At 32.3% G+C, this 14,523-nt stretch overlaps 1 protein-coding gene across 3 annotated transcripts in view; it reads left to right on the forward strand.

The window, feature by feature from the left end:
- The window catches only part of LOC134692706 (zinc finger protein squeeze-like), a 136,350-nt gene that overhangs the window by 57,562 nt on the left and 64,265 nt on the right, over positions 1–14,523 (forward strand). For all 3 annotated transcript variants that reach the window (XM_063553198.1, XM_063553197.1, XM_063553196.1), the window contains one exon: positions 12,859–12,934. In XM_063553198.1, coding sequence (XP_063409268.1) covers positions 12,859–12,934 — 76 coding nt within the window. The remainder of the gene's footprint in view (positions 1–12,858; positions 12,935–14,523) is intronic.

The raw sequence follows: 14,523 nt of genomic DNA on the forward strand, positions 1-14,523 counted from the left end.
AAATCCAATGCAAACAAGTTGAATATCAATGAAATATCCATGCAAGTATAAATTTATGCATAAAGTAAAATTTAGGAAGGGACAGGTAAACAACGGGGAACGAAGTAACGTAGACAATGTTGCCGATATCCCGTGATATAAGAATAGTGTTCCGATGCGTTGGATAACCTTTCTATCCGCCTTCTAATACAAAAACCTCTGTGTGATCGTATAGCCATTTTTTTATTTATATAAGAATACATGTATATCAAATAAAAGAGAGCATTTGTATAATATCTAGTAGAGTCTAGCGAGTAAATAATAAATGATATCTGTGGAAAAACAATGCGAATGTTGAATTGTTTACATATTTTATTGAAAGCTCAAGTCTGATATGAATAATCTGTCATAAGCAGACCTGTCCTCAGGTCTGGTCAATAGCAGACTTGTCCACAGGTCTGGTCAAAAGCAGACCTGTCCTCAGGTCTGGTCAGGAGCAGACCTGTCCACAGGTCTGGTCTGAGGCAGACCTGTCCTCAGGACTGGTCAAAAGCAGACTTGTCCACAGGTCTGGTCTGGGCAGACCTGTCCTCATGACTGGTCAAAAGCAGACTTGTCCACAGGTCTGGTCTGGAGCAGACTTGTCGATAGGTCTGCAGCAGTCCTAAAAAAGCAGACCGTAGGTCTTGTCCACGAACGACGAAGTTAACTTGCTTGACTGCTTAAAAATTCTCAAGTTAACTTAGAAAGCAGTCAACAAGTTAACTCTAAGTTAACTTTTGTCAAGGTTAGGACCGCACCCATCTGTATAATTAAGAGGCTGCTGTTTGATTTTGAATTTATTAAGAGGGGGTCCTGTTTTGGCAGGGGGTGGGAGGGGGGGTTGCTCTGGAATGAAATTTGCACAAAAAAGGCAGGACATGAGATTTGTGAGATAAAAAAAAGCTAGATGAGCAACTTAGCAAAAAAAAGGCAGGATGACAATTAATGTATAATATTAGTCTGGATAAACTAATAGAAAAGGCAGTACCAAAAACATTGAAAAATAAAAAGGCAGGACAGAGATTTCAACTTTTCAAAAATGTGGGACAACATTTTTCATCCAAGCACCACCCCATAAAAATCAGGTGGTAGCTCTCTTAGCTGATTTTTTACAGGTTGATTTACCCCAAAATATCAATTGAGTATTTAATAAAAATGAGAGTGAAGAAAAGAGGAAAGTTTATTGAAATTTCAATAATGAATATCAGAATGGAACAAGATTTCTTGACATCAGTTCAAAGTTCAATGGTGCCATAAGATTAATAATCTACACAAAGTACATTTATTTCCTGAAGAAATTGTCAAAAAAATATCTGGTGCCAAAAACTCCTAGTAAAGTGGAAGCCTGGGGTGACAGCTTTATCAACACCTTGTAATTAGCCACCATGACCTTTTTAAGCCATAGGTCTTTGGACTAGTTCCATGACCGAATTCTTGTTTGGACTTTTTTTCAGGCCAATCAGAAGTCTTGATTGAAAACATACTTATAAAAACTTTCCTGAGATAGAAATAAAATTTAAAGTTAGCTGATTCAATGCTGTAGATTGTTGATCCTCAAAATCAGTAGAAAATAGTTCTTAAAAATAAGAGAGAAGAAGAGATGAAACTTTATGGAGGTTTTTCCTATGAATATCAGCATAGGTAAGGTTTAGAAATATGAGAGGGACATCGGTAAATTTATTAATATTTACTCTTTCTTTAATTTACTCCATCAGGTCAAAGTTTGTAAAGTAATTTTAGAATAATATTTTTTATTCAAATTTAATTAAATTATTGTCAAAATGAGGTAATATAAAAAAGAAGATGTGGTAAGATTGCCAATGAGACAACTATCCACAAAAGACCAAAATGACACAATCATTAACAACTATAGGTCACAGTGCGGCCTTCAACAATGAGCAAAGCCCAATACCGCATAGTCAGCTATAAAAGGCCCCGATAAGACAATGTAAAACAATTCAAAGGAGAAAACTAACGGCCTTATTTATGTAAAAAAAAAAAAAATGAACGAAAAACAAATATGTAACACATAAACAAAAGACAAGTCAATTATCAAATCTATCAGCAATATTTAGATTCTAATTATCATTGGTTATATAGCTCTTCAACTGTTTGGGTTCTTTCTTATACATCCTTGGTTTTCAAATATTCGGCTTTCAGCGTTCCTGATGAAATTTATAAAATGTTTTCAATTTTAAGGTATAGAAAAGACAATAAAAATAAATGATTGATTCTTATTTAAATACTATTAGTTTGTTCTTTTTGGTTTAGACTTTACACATTTTTTTCATTTAACTAATAAGCACTACTTGGTGTTCCAGAAAACACATTTATAAAAGCATGATAAATCTGGTCATTTGGAGTTTTATTTGTTTTATAAACAGAAGTTTTTTGTATTTTTGTTGATCATATCTATCACATTCCTGCAATTTTTTATAACTCCTTCAAATCTTCATTCCTATTGCCATGCATTAAAAACTCAAATTTGTCTCAATAGGTTTTTTTAACAAATAAATCTTAAATACACTACATGATATTTTCTCACTCTTGTTTTTTCCTACTTTAAGTATAAACATTAGTGTTCATTTTATATTGATCCATAACAGAAAAAAAAATCTTGTTTATTTTTCAAATGCATCTTATAAACAAGCAATTTTTATAGGAATTGATACTTCATATGAGATTTACTTTTTATGCCCCACCTACGATAGTAGAGGGGCATTATGTTTTCTGGTCTGTGGCTCCGTTCGTTCGTTTGTTCATTCGTCTGTCTGTGCGTTCGTCCGTTCAGGTTAAAGTTTTTTGTCAAGGTAGTTTTTAATGAAGCTGAAGTCCAATCATCTTGAAACTTAGTACACTTGTTGCTTATGGTATGGTCTGTCTAATTTTAAAGCCAAATTAGACTTTTGACTCTAATTTCATGGTCCACTCAACATAGAAAATGAAAGTGGGAGTTTCAGGTTAAAGTTTTTGGTCAAGGTAGTTTTTGATGAAGCTGAAGTCCAATCAACTTGAAACTTAGTACATATGTTCCCTATAGTATGATCTTTCTTATTATAATGCCAAATTAGATTATTACCCAATTTCATGGTCCATGGAACATGGAAAAGGATAGTGCAAGAGGGGCATCTGTGTACGTTGGACACATTCTTAAAAAAATCCCTAAAATAGTTTCTGTATATAAGACTCCTTTAGAAATATTTTGTAAAGACATCAATACTTAGTCATGTGATTCTGAAGCAGTATATAGTTAAAGATAAAAAAAAACATGAATAGAAAAATTAAAAATGCATGCAATTGTTTGTCCTCATGTTTCAAAAAACTAGAAAAGGTGAGCTTGATAACATTTAATATTACAGATTTTTGTGATATTTCAGCAAATAACACTAAAAAATTAATATGATTGACAACTTGATACATTATTTTTATCAAAGTGTAAGTGATACTGCTAGAAATAACTGGAATTACAAATCTTTTAAAACTGACACGGAAAAGCCCCCCCAGAATCCCCTTAATATATCGTTTAGATAAAGATATAAAAAAATAATTATATGCAAAAGTATATTTCCTGAATATTTTTTTTAAGGCTATATTTGCCAAAATCATAATTACAATGTATTCTTCAAATTTTGTTTATGATTTTTTTATTTTTTCTTGTGAAAAAACAAGGAAAGGATCAGGAAATTAATAATAGTTAGGGAAGGAATTTTATTTAAAAAAAAAATGAATTGTTCATTTACATAGTGAAAACATTTTAAATGCAATTGAATTTAACCAATATCAATAAGGGACAACATCAAACGATCTATGTAGGTTAAAAAAAATAAATCAAATAGTTTTTTTTGGAGGGGGGGGGGGGGGGGTAAGATTGCTGCAAGTTTTGTTAATTTAAAATCGATTTTACTTGTATCCATATTGGTCAATCAATTTTTTTCAAAATGAAGTTAAGAGAGGGGGATGGGGGTCAGTGAAAAAATTATATGAATTAAGTTTTTTTATCCTACATTGAACTTTTGATGTTGTCCCTAAACATAGAAGCATAATTTTTGTCTTCAAATTTTTTTTAATAAATTGTATAATTTTTTAATAAAACAGTTCATTGTACTATTTAATAAGGAAGACATTTTTCTTTTTTCTTTTTTTTCTTCACACGAAAGTACAAATTACTGTAAATGTTTGCCTTTTAGGCGTGGAGCGAGACACCAACGTAAGAATATCTTGAAGCCTTGTCGTGCCAATATTTTACCAAGGTTGTTCAAAAACTGTCAATATCCAATAAGTAAGCGAGATTGATGTTTGCGTTTTGTATTTTGTGAAATCTCTATCACGATACGGTTGTCACCTCAGGGTGTGATGTCTTTATACCATGGTTTTGTACATGTATTTCAAGGGGAGTTTAATATATAATCTTTGCTCTAAATCCTGGATCCTTTATTTTTTAAGTTTTAGACAAAATCTTGAAACTATTTTCTGACACAATGACTTTATGTCACTGGCAATAATACCTTTATGTATTTTTTTTTAAATTGAGACATTTCACAAGCCTTATCTTTTTAAATCTTTTATTGTATTCCAATTGAGACAATTTTGAGGATAGTTTTAACTTAAGTTCAGAAAAGACCAGTTTTAATTTAATAAACTGAAACCATTTGACTGAAAAAATATAGTTTTGTTTCCTGCCTCCTACATACCCTATATTTTGATTATAATTACTGTAAATTCAAAAATTATTGTAATGTTTTTATTATTGTGAAAAATGTGACAGGGTTATAATCGCAATAATTCAAACTCGCGTTTTTGAAATTTATATATGAAATAAACATGATTTTTCTCAATATCGTAAAAATAAAAACTGCATTTTAGTCTAAAATGACAAAATCGCAATAATAAATGCATGCAATAATTTCGGAATTTACAGTACCTAAACACATTCAATTGGTTTTCTTATAGCCACTTGATTGATTGCTAAATGTCCAGTGGCAAATATTTCATGCATGTTCAGGACAAGAACAAGTTAACAATAAATACAATAGGTCGGTCTTGTAATAGAGGCCATCTAGGATGAATTTCAGGGAAATTTGGACTGCCACTGGAAATGAGGGTATATTCAGACTTCGAACAGAACTTTGTCCTTGCAATCATAGGGCCACCTACGGACCATAGACACTATTGAAATTCCAGATACTTTTTGTGGAAATCCTGATCACAATTCCATAATAATATAGTAGATATAGGAAGATGTGGTATGAGTGCCAATGAGACAACTCTCTATCCAAAATAACAATTTTAAAAAAGTAAACCATTATAGGTCAATGTACGTATTTGTTTACAATATTCTGATTTTTTTTTGACAATTTAAAGACAGTATACATTTTCAAATAATCATCAAGGGACCTTATTGAGCTACAGTTCCAAATCTTCAACTCAGGGCCAAGATAATAATCTTTACACCTATATTGGGGATTTTACACAACAGTTTTGTGAATTTGAGTCAAGAAATATAAAAATTATTGAATTATAAATATAAGTACATGTATCATATTATTGACAACTAATTAATTTATTAATGTCAAGTATCGAGTTATAACTTTTAGAGTATTGAGTTAAAAAGGATTAATATCAAGTTTCAAAATACAAGTTTGAATTACAAGTTAAGCCTTTAAGGCTAAATGTACTAATTTTTAAGAGATGATAAAACTGCCTTAGGTATCTAATCTATGGACATGCTACCCCTGAATTAGTTAAAAAAAAAATATTAATTTTTATTTTGTAAGTCAGCCTCTAAGAGTTTCAAAATACATTACAAGTTTGAATTTCAAGTTTAGCCTTTAAGTCTTAAAATGTACTATTTTTTTGGAGATGACCATACACTGCCTAGTATCTAATCTATGGACATGCTACCCCTGTATTAGTTAAAAAAAACCCATTTAATATCAATTTTCATTATGTAAGGCAATCTTATCTATCTACCAGTTTATTTTCAATATATGAGTTTGACTGTCCCTCTGGTATCTTTCACTCCTCTTTTATGGATATGCTACCCCTTTAATAGTAAGAAAACAAATATCAATTTTCATTATGTAAGCCAGCCTCTCAGAGGATGCATGTTTTCTAATCACACAGACAATTAACAACTTGTTTTATGGCGCTTGTTTTTTCGTTACACCTGGATGCCGTTATACTTTTACCACAATTTCTAATGATACTTTACAGTAATACTGTTTTGTTTGCCCGTTTGTGATTGTTTCTTAACCTGGAAAAGTAAAAAAAACTAGGTTACAGCTTAATGTTTCCAGACAAAAATTTAAGGAAGAGTAAATTCCAAAATATTTGATTTTAAGAGGAAAGAGTATAAGCAGTTATTTACTTGATAATTTTTTTTTTTATCTTTTTCAAATATTTTAATTTTGATTAGTACTTCAGTGTTTAGGATTTTAACAGAAGTGTCTATTTAATAATACTTAGTCATTATATTTGTTAATGTGTACTCTTAGATATTTACATAGTGATACTTGTAAGGGTTCCAACATTTTTATTTCCTGTTATTTTTAATAACTTGGAAAGTTATTATGTCCCATTTATGGGCATTATGTTTTCTGGTCTGTGCGTTCGTCCGTCCGTCTATGCAGCTTCAGGTTAAAGCTTTTGGTCAAGTTAGTTTTAAATGAAGTTGAAGACCAATCAACTTGAAACTTAGTACACATGCTCCTTATGATATGATCTTTCTTATTTTTAACAAAATTAGACTTTTGACCCCATTTTCATGGTCCACTGAACATAGAGATTAAAAGTGTGAGTTTTAGGTTAATGTTTTTGGTCAAGGTAGTTTTTGGTGAAGCTGAAGTCCAATCAACTTGAAACTTAGTATGCATGTTGATATGATCTTTCTTATTTTAAAGCCACATTAAATTTGTGTCCAAAATTTCACAGTCCAGTACTGAACATAGAAAATGACAATGGTCATAATGCAGTGGTATATTTGTATTCTGCTGAATTTTGCATCTGCAATTAAAAAGCTCTGGCTTTTAAACCATTCCTGCACTTATTTGTCAAATCTAAAACACAACAACTTAAAATCTGACAATAATTTTAATGTGCTACGCTCCTATTAGCCTCTTTTTATTGACATCTTTATATATAAATTTGACTTCTCCTTTCAAAACAAAACTGTAAATTGTAACTTATGTTTATTTGACACCATGCATCTGCATCATTCTAGGTGTTAGGTTTTTTTTTGGTCATGCTTGTAGGGTGGCCTTGCTTGTATAATTGCCTTTGAGAAGGAGGAGATCATATGTACGAATGTTTCTGGATTTGTAGTTTCGCAGGAGACCCTGCAGTGACCCACTCTGTCTCAGTCTATTGCTCTCCTGTCTTCAGAGAGATCTGTATTACCTCATCACAGCGAGAGATCAATTTGGTTGCCTAATGCAATTAACAGAGATTGGAAACAAATCCATGTCATTTGAAAGCTTGAAACCATTGCACAACAAGGCCAGCGAGTAGTCTGATGTAGTTTTAACGAAAACAGCTCCCCCATCAAAGTGTAATTATACACAGATGAAGAAATATATATAATCCCAGTGAAACGTTTTAAAAAATAATCAACATTCTAAAAAGAGAACATTATATGTCAAGTTGTGTGAAATCTAGGGAGTGATTGATGACTAGATCATTAATGTTCATGTGTAGCTATTGTAGAGCCAAGATTGGAGGGATGAGTAGCTATTGTAGAGCCAAGATTGGAGGGAGTAGCTATTGTAAGGCCAAGATTGGAGGGAAAGGGGTAGCTATTGTAGAGCCAAGATTGGAGGGAAAGGGGTAGCTATTGTAGAGCCAAGATTGGAGGGAGATCTTTAGAGTTCATGGGTAGCTATTGTAGAGCCAAGATTGGAGGTTCATGAGTAGCTATTGTAGAGCCAAGATTGGAGGTTCATGAGTAGCTATTGTAGAGCCAAGATTGGAGGTTCATGAGTAGCTATTGTAGAGCCAAGATTGGAGGTTTATGAGTAGCTATTGTAGAGCCAAGATTGGAGGTTCATGAGTAGCTATTGTAGAGCCAAGATTGGAGGGAAATCTTTAGTGTTCATGGGTAGCTATTGTAGAGCCAAGATTGGAGGGAAATATTTAGTGTTTATGGGTAGCTATTGTAGAGCCAAGATTGGAGGGAAATATTAAGGGTTCATAGGTAGCTATTGTAGAGCCAAGCTTATAGGGAAATATTAAGGGTTCGTGGGTAGCTATGGTAGAGCCAAGATTGGAGGGAAATATTTAGTGTTTATGGGTAGCTATTGTAGAGCCAAGATTGGAGGGAAATATTAAGGGTTCATAGGTAGCTATTGTAGAGCCAAGCTTATAGGGAAATATTAAGGGTTCGTGGGTAGCTATGGTAGAGCCAAGATTGGAGAGAAATATTTAGTGTTTATGGGTAGCTATTGTAGAGCCAAGATTGGAGGGAAATATTAAGGGTTCATAGGTAGCTATTGTAGAGCCAAGCTTATAGGGAAATATTAAGGGTTCATGGGTAGCTATTGTAGAGCCAAGATTGGAGGGAAATATTAAGGGTTCATGGGTAGCTATAGTAGAGCCAAGATTGGAGGGAAATATTTAGTGTTCATGGGTAGCTATTGTAGAGCCAAGATTGGAGGGAAATATTTAGTGTTCATGGGTGGCTATTGTGGAGCCAAAATTTTAGGGAAATATTTAGGGTTCATGGGTAGCTATTGTGGAGCCAAGATTAAAGGGAAATATTTAGTGTTCATGGGTAGCTATTGTAGAGCCAAGATTGGAGGGAAATATTTAGTGTTCATGGGTGGCTATTGTGGAGCCAAAATTTTAGGGAAATATTTAGGGTTCATGGGTAGCTATTGTGGAGCCAAGATTAAAGGGAAATATTAAGGGTTCATGGGTAGCTATTGTGGAACCAAGATTGGAGGGAAATATTTAGTGTTCATGGGGGTAGCTATTGTGGAGCCAAAATTTGAGGGAAATATTTAGTGTTCATGGGTGGCTATTGTGGAGCCAAGATTTGAGGGAAATATTTAGGGTTCATGGGTAGCTATTGTGGAACCAAAATTTGAGGGAAATATTTAGTGTTCATGGGTAGCATTTGTGGAGCCAAGATTAAAGGGAAATATTAAGGGTTCATGGGTAGCTATTGTGGAACCAAGATTGGAGGGAAATATTTAGTGTTCATGGGTAGCTATTGTGGAGCCAAGATTAAAGGGAAATATTAAGGGTTCATGGGTAGCTGTTGTGGAACCAAGATTGGAGGGAAATATTAAGGGTTCATGGGTAGCTATTGTAGAGCCAAGATTGGAGGGAAATATTAAGGGTTCATGGGTAGCTATTGTGGAGCCAAAATTGGAGAGAAATATTAAGGGTTCATGGGTAGCTATTGTAGAGCCAAGATTGGAGGGAAATATTAAGGATTCATGGGTAGCCATTGTAGAGCCAAGATTGGAGGGAAAACTTGATTCTTGAAACAACTTTTTCTTGGACAAGATGGCACTTTATTTATGGTAGCTTTTAAAGAGCCAAGCTTGAAGGGAAATATTGCTTATTAAAAACTTGGAAAAGAATTATTACTAATGGTGATACTGTCATTTCAAAAATATCTTTTGCTTATTGATTTTTTTTTTAAAATAATTATAGTCATTTTAAAATTTTATTCTAAATTTTAAAAATCAAAAGTTTTTGAAGTTTATTACCCAGTAGCCTAATTAATAAACACACACTTTAAAAAAAATATAAAATGTTTTATTTTCTGTTTCAATTAAGTAAAAGCTGGTAGATTTCTGTTAGTTTGATCCTATATTCAGAGTTAATGCCCTTGTGTCAGTTTAGATTATCCTTCACAAGGAGTTATTGCCCCATTAGAAACGTGTATTTAAACCTGTGCAACGTAAAATACGACATTACTCGATCTTAGTATAATAAACAATTCAAAATAGATTGAATTATAAGTTAATTGCTGCATGTGTGCACATTTTTCGCACATTTTTTCTTGCCATGTTTAAAGTATCTGGGTTTAAAATTTCAGTATTTAGAGCATTAATTTCAGGAAATATCCAGTGATTTTTGCCAGATTCGGTTAATTAATGTTGAAATGTGAAATGATTGCGAGTTATCATGATAAGTAATGACGGTTACGTTTGTTTTGGAAAATTGCAGCATGTATAGCATCAAAAATAAACATTTTATCGAGTTAGATTTATAGACTATTCTGCGCTTGTCAATGATTACCTATCATTCGTCTTATCTCGAGGAAGATCGCACAGGTGTAAGGTTGTGTTATGCAATCCTGACGATTTTTATAGAAGCTGATTTTTTGTCTGTGTTTTGAATTCTGACAGTTGTACCCTCTACGTTATCTTCTGAGATTGTAATAGATAAATTTGTTACAGCGTGGTGGAAGGTTGGTAAGGCGGGCTGGTCTGTAATCATTGATTGGATAAGATAACAAACTGACATGCTGTGATAATTATGATGCATGCTGGGAGGAAAGTAGAGCTTTTACTAGGGTCATGACCTTTATGTAGCATGGATCATTTACTTTATTTATTTTTTATGACTTTAGTGAATTTACTGCCATAATTTTATGTGTTTATGAAATTTATGGCATAAATAGAAATAAAATATAATTTATGTACTCTTATCCTCAATAATGCCAGATAAACCTGTTTTGTTTAATGGAATTGAATTATCAGTTGATTTTTCACTTTTCTTACATATGTCATATGTTAATATTGATAGCATTTGTTTTTTGGTTACCTAACGTCCAGTGGCAAATAGTTCATGCATCTTCAGAGCATATTTGTGTGATACCGGTTAGTACTTTAAAATATTGGTTTTTCACTTTTCTTACATATGTCATATGCATAATATAGATAGAATTTGCTCGTTGGCAAACTGCTGTCCAGATTTGAGTGATTGAATGGTTGTTGGTTGCTTAATATCCAGTTGCAAATATTTTATTCATGTTCAGGACAGTTTTGAATGATTGTTTGATTGTTGGTTGCTTTATGTCCAGTTGCAAGTATTTTATTTATGTTTAGGACAGTTTTGAATGATTGATTGATTGTGGGTTGCTTTACGTCCAGTGGCAAGTATTTCATTAATGTTCAGGACAGTTTTTAATGATTGATTGATTGTTGGTTGCTTTATGTCCAGTGGCAAGTATTTCATTAATGTTCAGGACAGTTTTGAATGATTGATTGATTGTTGGTTGCTTTATGTCCAGTGGCAAGTATTTCATTAATGTTCAGGACAGTTTTGAATGATTGTTTGTTGGTTGGTTGCTTAAAGTCCAGTGGGAAATAGTTCATGGGTCTTCATAACAGTTTTGAATGACAACAGTATTTGAAAATATTGCAGTCAGTGGTGTATTAAACAGATATGACAAACATTGCTATAATTGTATTTATAGTTCTTTAATTGTCCTGAACATGCATGAAATATTTGCCACTGGATGTTAAGAAATCAACAATCAATCAATCAATAGTTCTTTTCTAATATTTTTTGTTTCGAGCATTCCTAACATTAAATGTTTGACACCAGTTTCAATGAGCATGACATTGTTCTTGAAGAAATATCATCAGAGATGTTTGACTAGAGAGACCAAAAATTTGGAGTCCAAGAAATATTAAACATTTGAAAGAATACTAACCAAGTTGTCTTCAAATCAGAATTTGCAACACTTTTTATGGTCAGTTTTGATGGAAAGTGTTCTAGTACTGGCACACCTAGACAAACTTTGGGTGATAAAAAGTAGATCTTCCCATATCCAGCCCCACTTAGAGGGAAGGTTATGAGTGAAGGCCATTCTTTATTTTAAATTTAGTATAAAGATACATTGTATCTATAGATATAAGAAGATGTGGTGTGAGTGCCAATGAGACAAATCTCCATCCAAATAACAATTTATAAAAGTAAACCATTATAGGTCAATGTACGGCCTTCAACACGGAGCCTTGGCTCAGACCAAACAAAAAGCTATAAAGGGCCCCAAAATTACTAGTGTAAAACCATTCAAACGAGAAAACCAACGGTCTAATATATGAATTTAATAACTTAATTAAAAACAACAATTTAGTTGACCTTGATTATCTTATTTCTACGCAGATAGTTAACCGATGTTTTTGCTATCCGTAAAAATATTTCCCTCACAGAAAATACTATGTACATAACTCAAATGATGGAAGAGGGTGAAAATGAAATGGCCTCAAGGTCACAGGCAAACCATTTGTTTTATAAAGGATAAAGACATAGTAATTTAGAGATGGTCAACTTTAGGTTTTTTTTATACAAATAACAAATTCAGCAACAGCAAAATATCAATGAAATGTTTAATATACTAGAATATAGTAGCATTTACTAGCCTGAGTACCATTGGATACATTGGATACAAATGGTCATTATTCTGACGAATATAGATTAGGAGGCTGGGTGTTGATCTTATGGGGTCATTGTGTTGGTCTAGTGCAAAGAAGTTTTCAATTTCATACCATATTATCAAGTTCTAGTCCTTTAATACATGTAATATTTGACACTGGACATTAAACACAATTCATCATCATCTGCTTCAGGATCTCAATATGAAAAGTCCTACCATGCATTTCATCTTGTTTATATAAAAAAAAACACTAAGATAATGAATATTTGGGGGAAAATTTTAAGGTTTTTAAACTTGAGTTGTCTTTCTTTGACCATGAAAATAATAAAATATATTATTTTCATTAATTGATTGATTTGGAAACCTTTGAGGTAACCATGAAATTTAACAATTTTTAAGGTTATGTATCAATTAATTGACAAAATTTTCTTTCTCTTTTTCAGTGCTGATTGCTATGCAGGAATTAATATGGCTGAGCGCCATCAAAGGGAAGATTACAGTCTCTGGGCAGGGATACAGGTGAGCTCTCTTTACATCACAGTTGGAGTTGATAAACCTGGCAACATTTTCATGTGCCTGTCCCAAGTCAGGAGTCTATAATTTAGTTATTGTCATTTGTTCATGTCTGTCTTATTGATTTGTTTTTTATGCAGCCAAGTGGGCATAAAGTGATACCCTTGTCCATCTGTACGTCAGTCGGCAGTCCCAAAATAGGTTTACTTCTCTACAGAAGTTTGACTGAATCAAATGTTATGAATTTATAGACAATGCTTATTACTACTAAACACAGATCTAGTTTGAATTTGGGTTTTGAACATTTACCATTATTGAGTTATGGACAAATTCTCCAATTATTTGAAATTTGTATTGGTACATGTATAATGGCTTATAATTAGGTACATCAACTTCATTTGAACTTTGGTGGATAGTTGTCTCAATAAAAATCATACCACATCTTTTTATTTTTATACAATTTGTAAGCCTTTTAGTCATCTTACTTAGTCTTTATATTAATTTAGTTAATTTTGTACCAAGCAAGTCTTGTGTAAAATTTTGTTGAAAATAGCATTTCTTAAACCCCCCACAGAGGTTAGTTTGTCTAGCTTCAGTTTAACCTTGAATTATTTTTACCTGATCACAAATATTAGGTAAGGAAGAATTATCTGTGTCTGGCATACATGTAGTATTGCAATAGTGCTATTAGATAAGTAATACATTGGAAAGTCATAAAAAAAAAATATAGATAAATTTTAAGTATACAGAATTTTACTACAATTTCAAAATTGGCACATGTTTTTTTTTATACTTTTGGATTTAATTGCTGTTTCAATCAATGCACATAAGGAAATACATGTACGCAAAAAAGCACATTTCACTAGTTTAATTGAAATAAAATACCTAATCTTTATAGTCATTTTGGATTTTGTGAGTAAAGTTTGTATTAAATTCATAGAAAGATTCAGGAATTATGGCGAATTATCAAAAGTGCTTAGAGCCTGTTAAAAATATATTACTCTTATTTATCTATCAATTAATAAATATTTAGCATAGAATGTTTTTAAACATACATTAAATATAAAAAAAGTATTTCGATAAAAATTGTTTCCAAATGAGAAAATAATTTACGATATTAGAAATATTTCTCTTCTCTCTCCATGTGTTCAAGAACAGAACAGTTGCTTTGTATATTTGTAAGTGTTTTGTATTCACTTTATGGGAAGTACTACATGTATGAGGCCCCTCTGGGGGTGTGTTCAAGTAATCACATAATCACAAATGTTTAGCCAATGTAATCACATAATCAATAATCACTTTTTTTAAACAAGATAAACACATAATACAATCAAAAACAAATATTTTGATGGTAGTTGATTTACAGTCCAGAAGTTCAATGTAATATTATAGGTTGTTATCATTAAATGCCTTCAACATTGAGCAAAACCCACATCGTGTAGCAAACTATCAAAGGCCTTGAAATGACATATGACAAATGTAAAACTATTCAAATGAGAAAACTAACGGCCTGATTTATGTTCAAAACAATAAACAAAAAACAAATATGATATACAGCAACTAACGACAACTGCTGAATTACAAGCTCTTTTAGC

This window comes from Mytilus trossulus, chromosome 12 (genome assembly GCF_036588685.1).
Source record: "Mytilus trossulus isolate FHL-02 chromosome 12, PNRI_Mtr1.1.1.hap1, whole genome shotgun sequence".
Taxonomy (NCBI): domain Eukaryota; kingdom Metazoa; phylum Mollusca; class Bivalvia; order Mytilida; family Mytilidae; genus Mytilus; species Mytilus trossulus.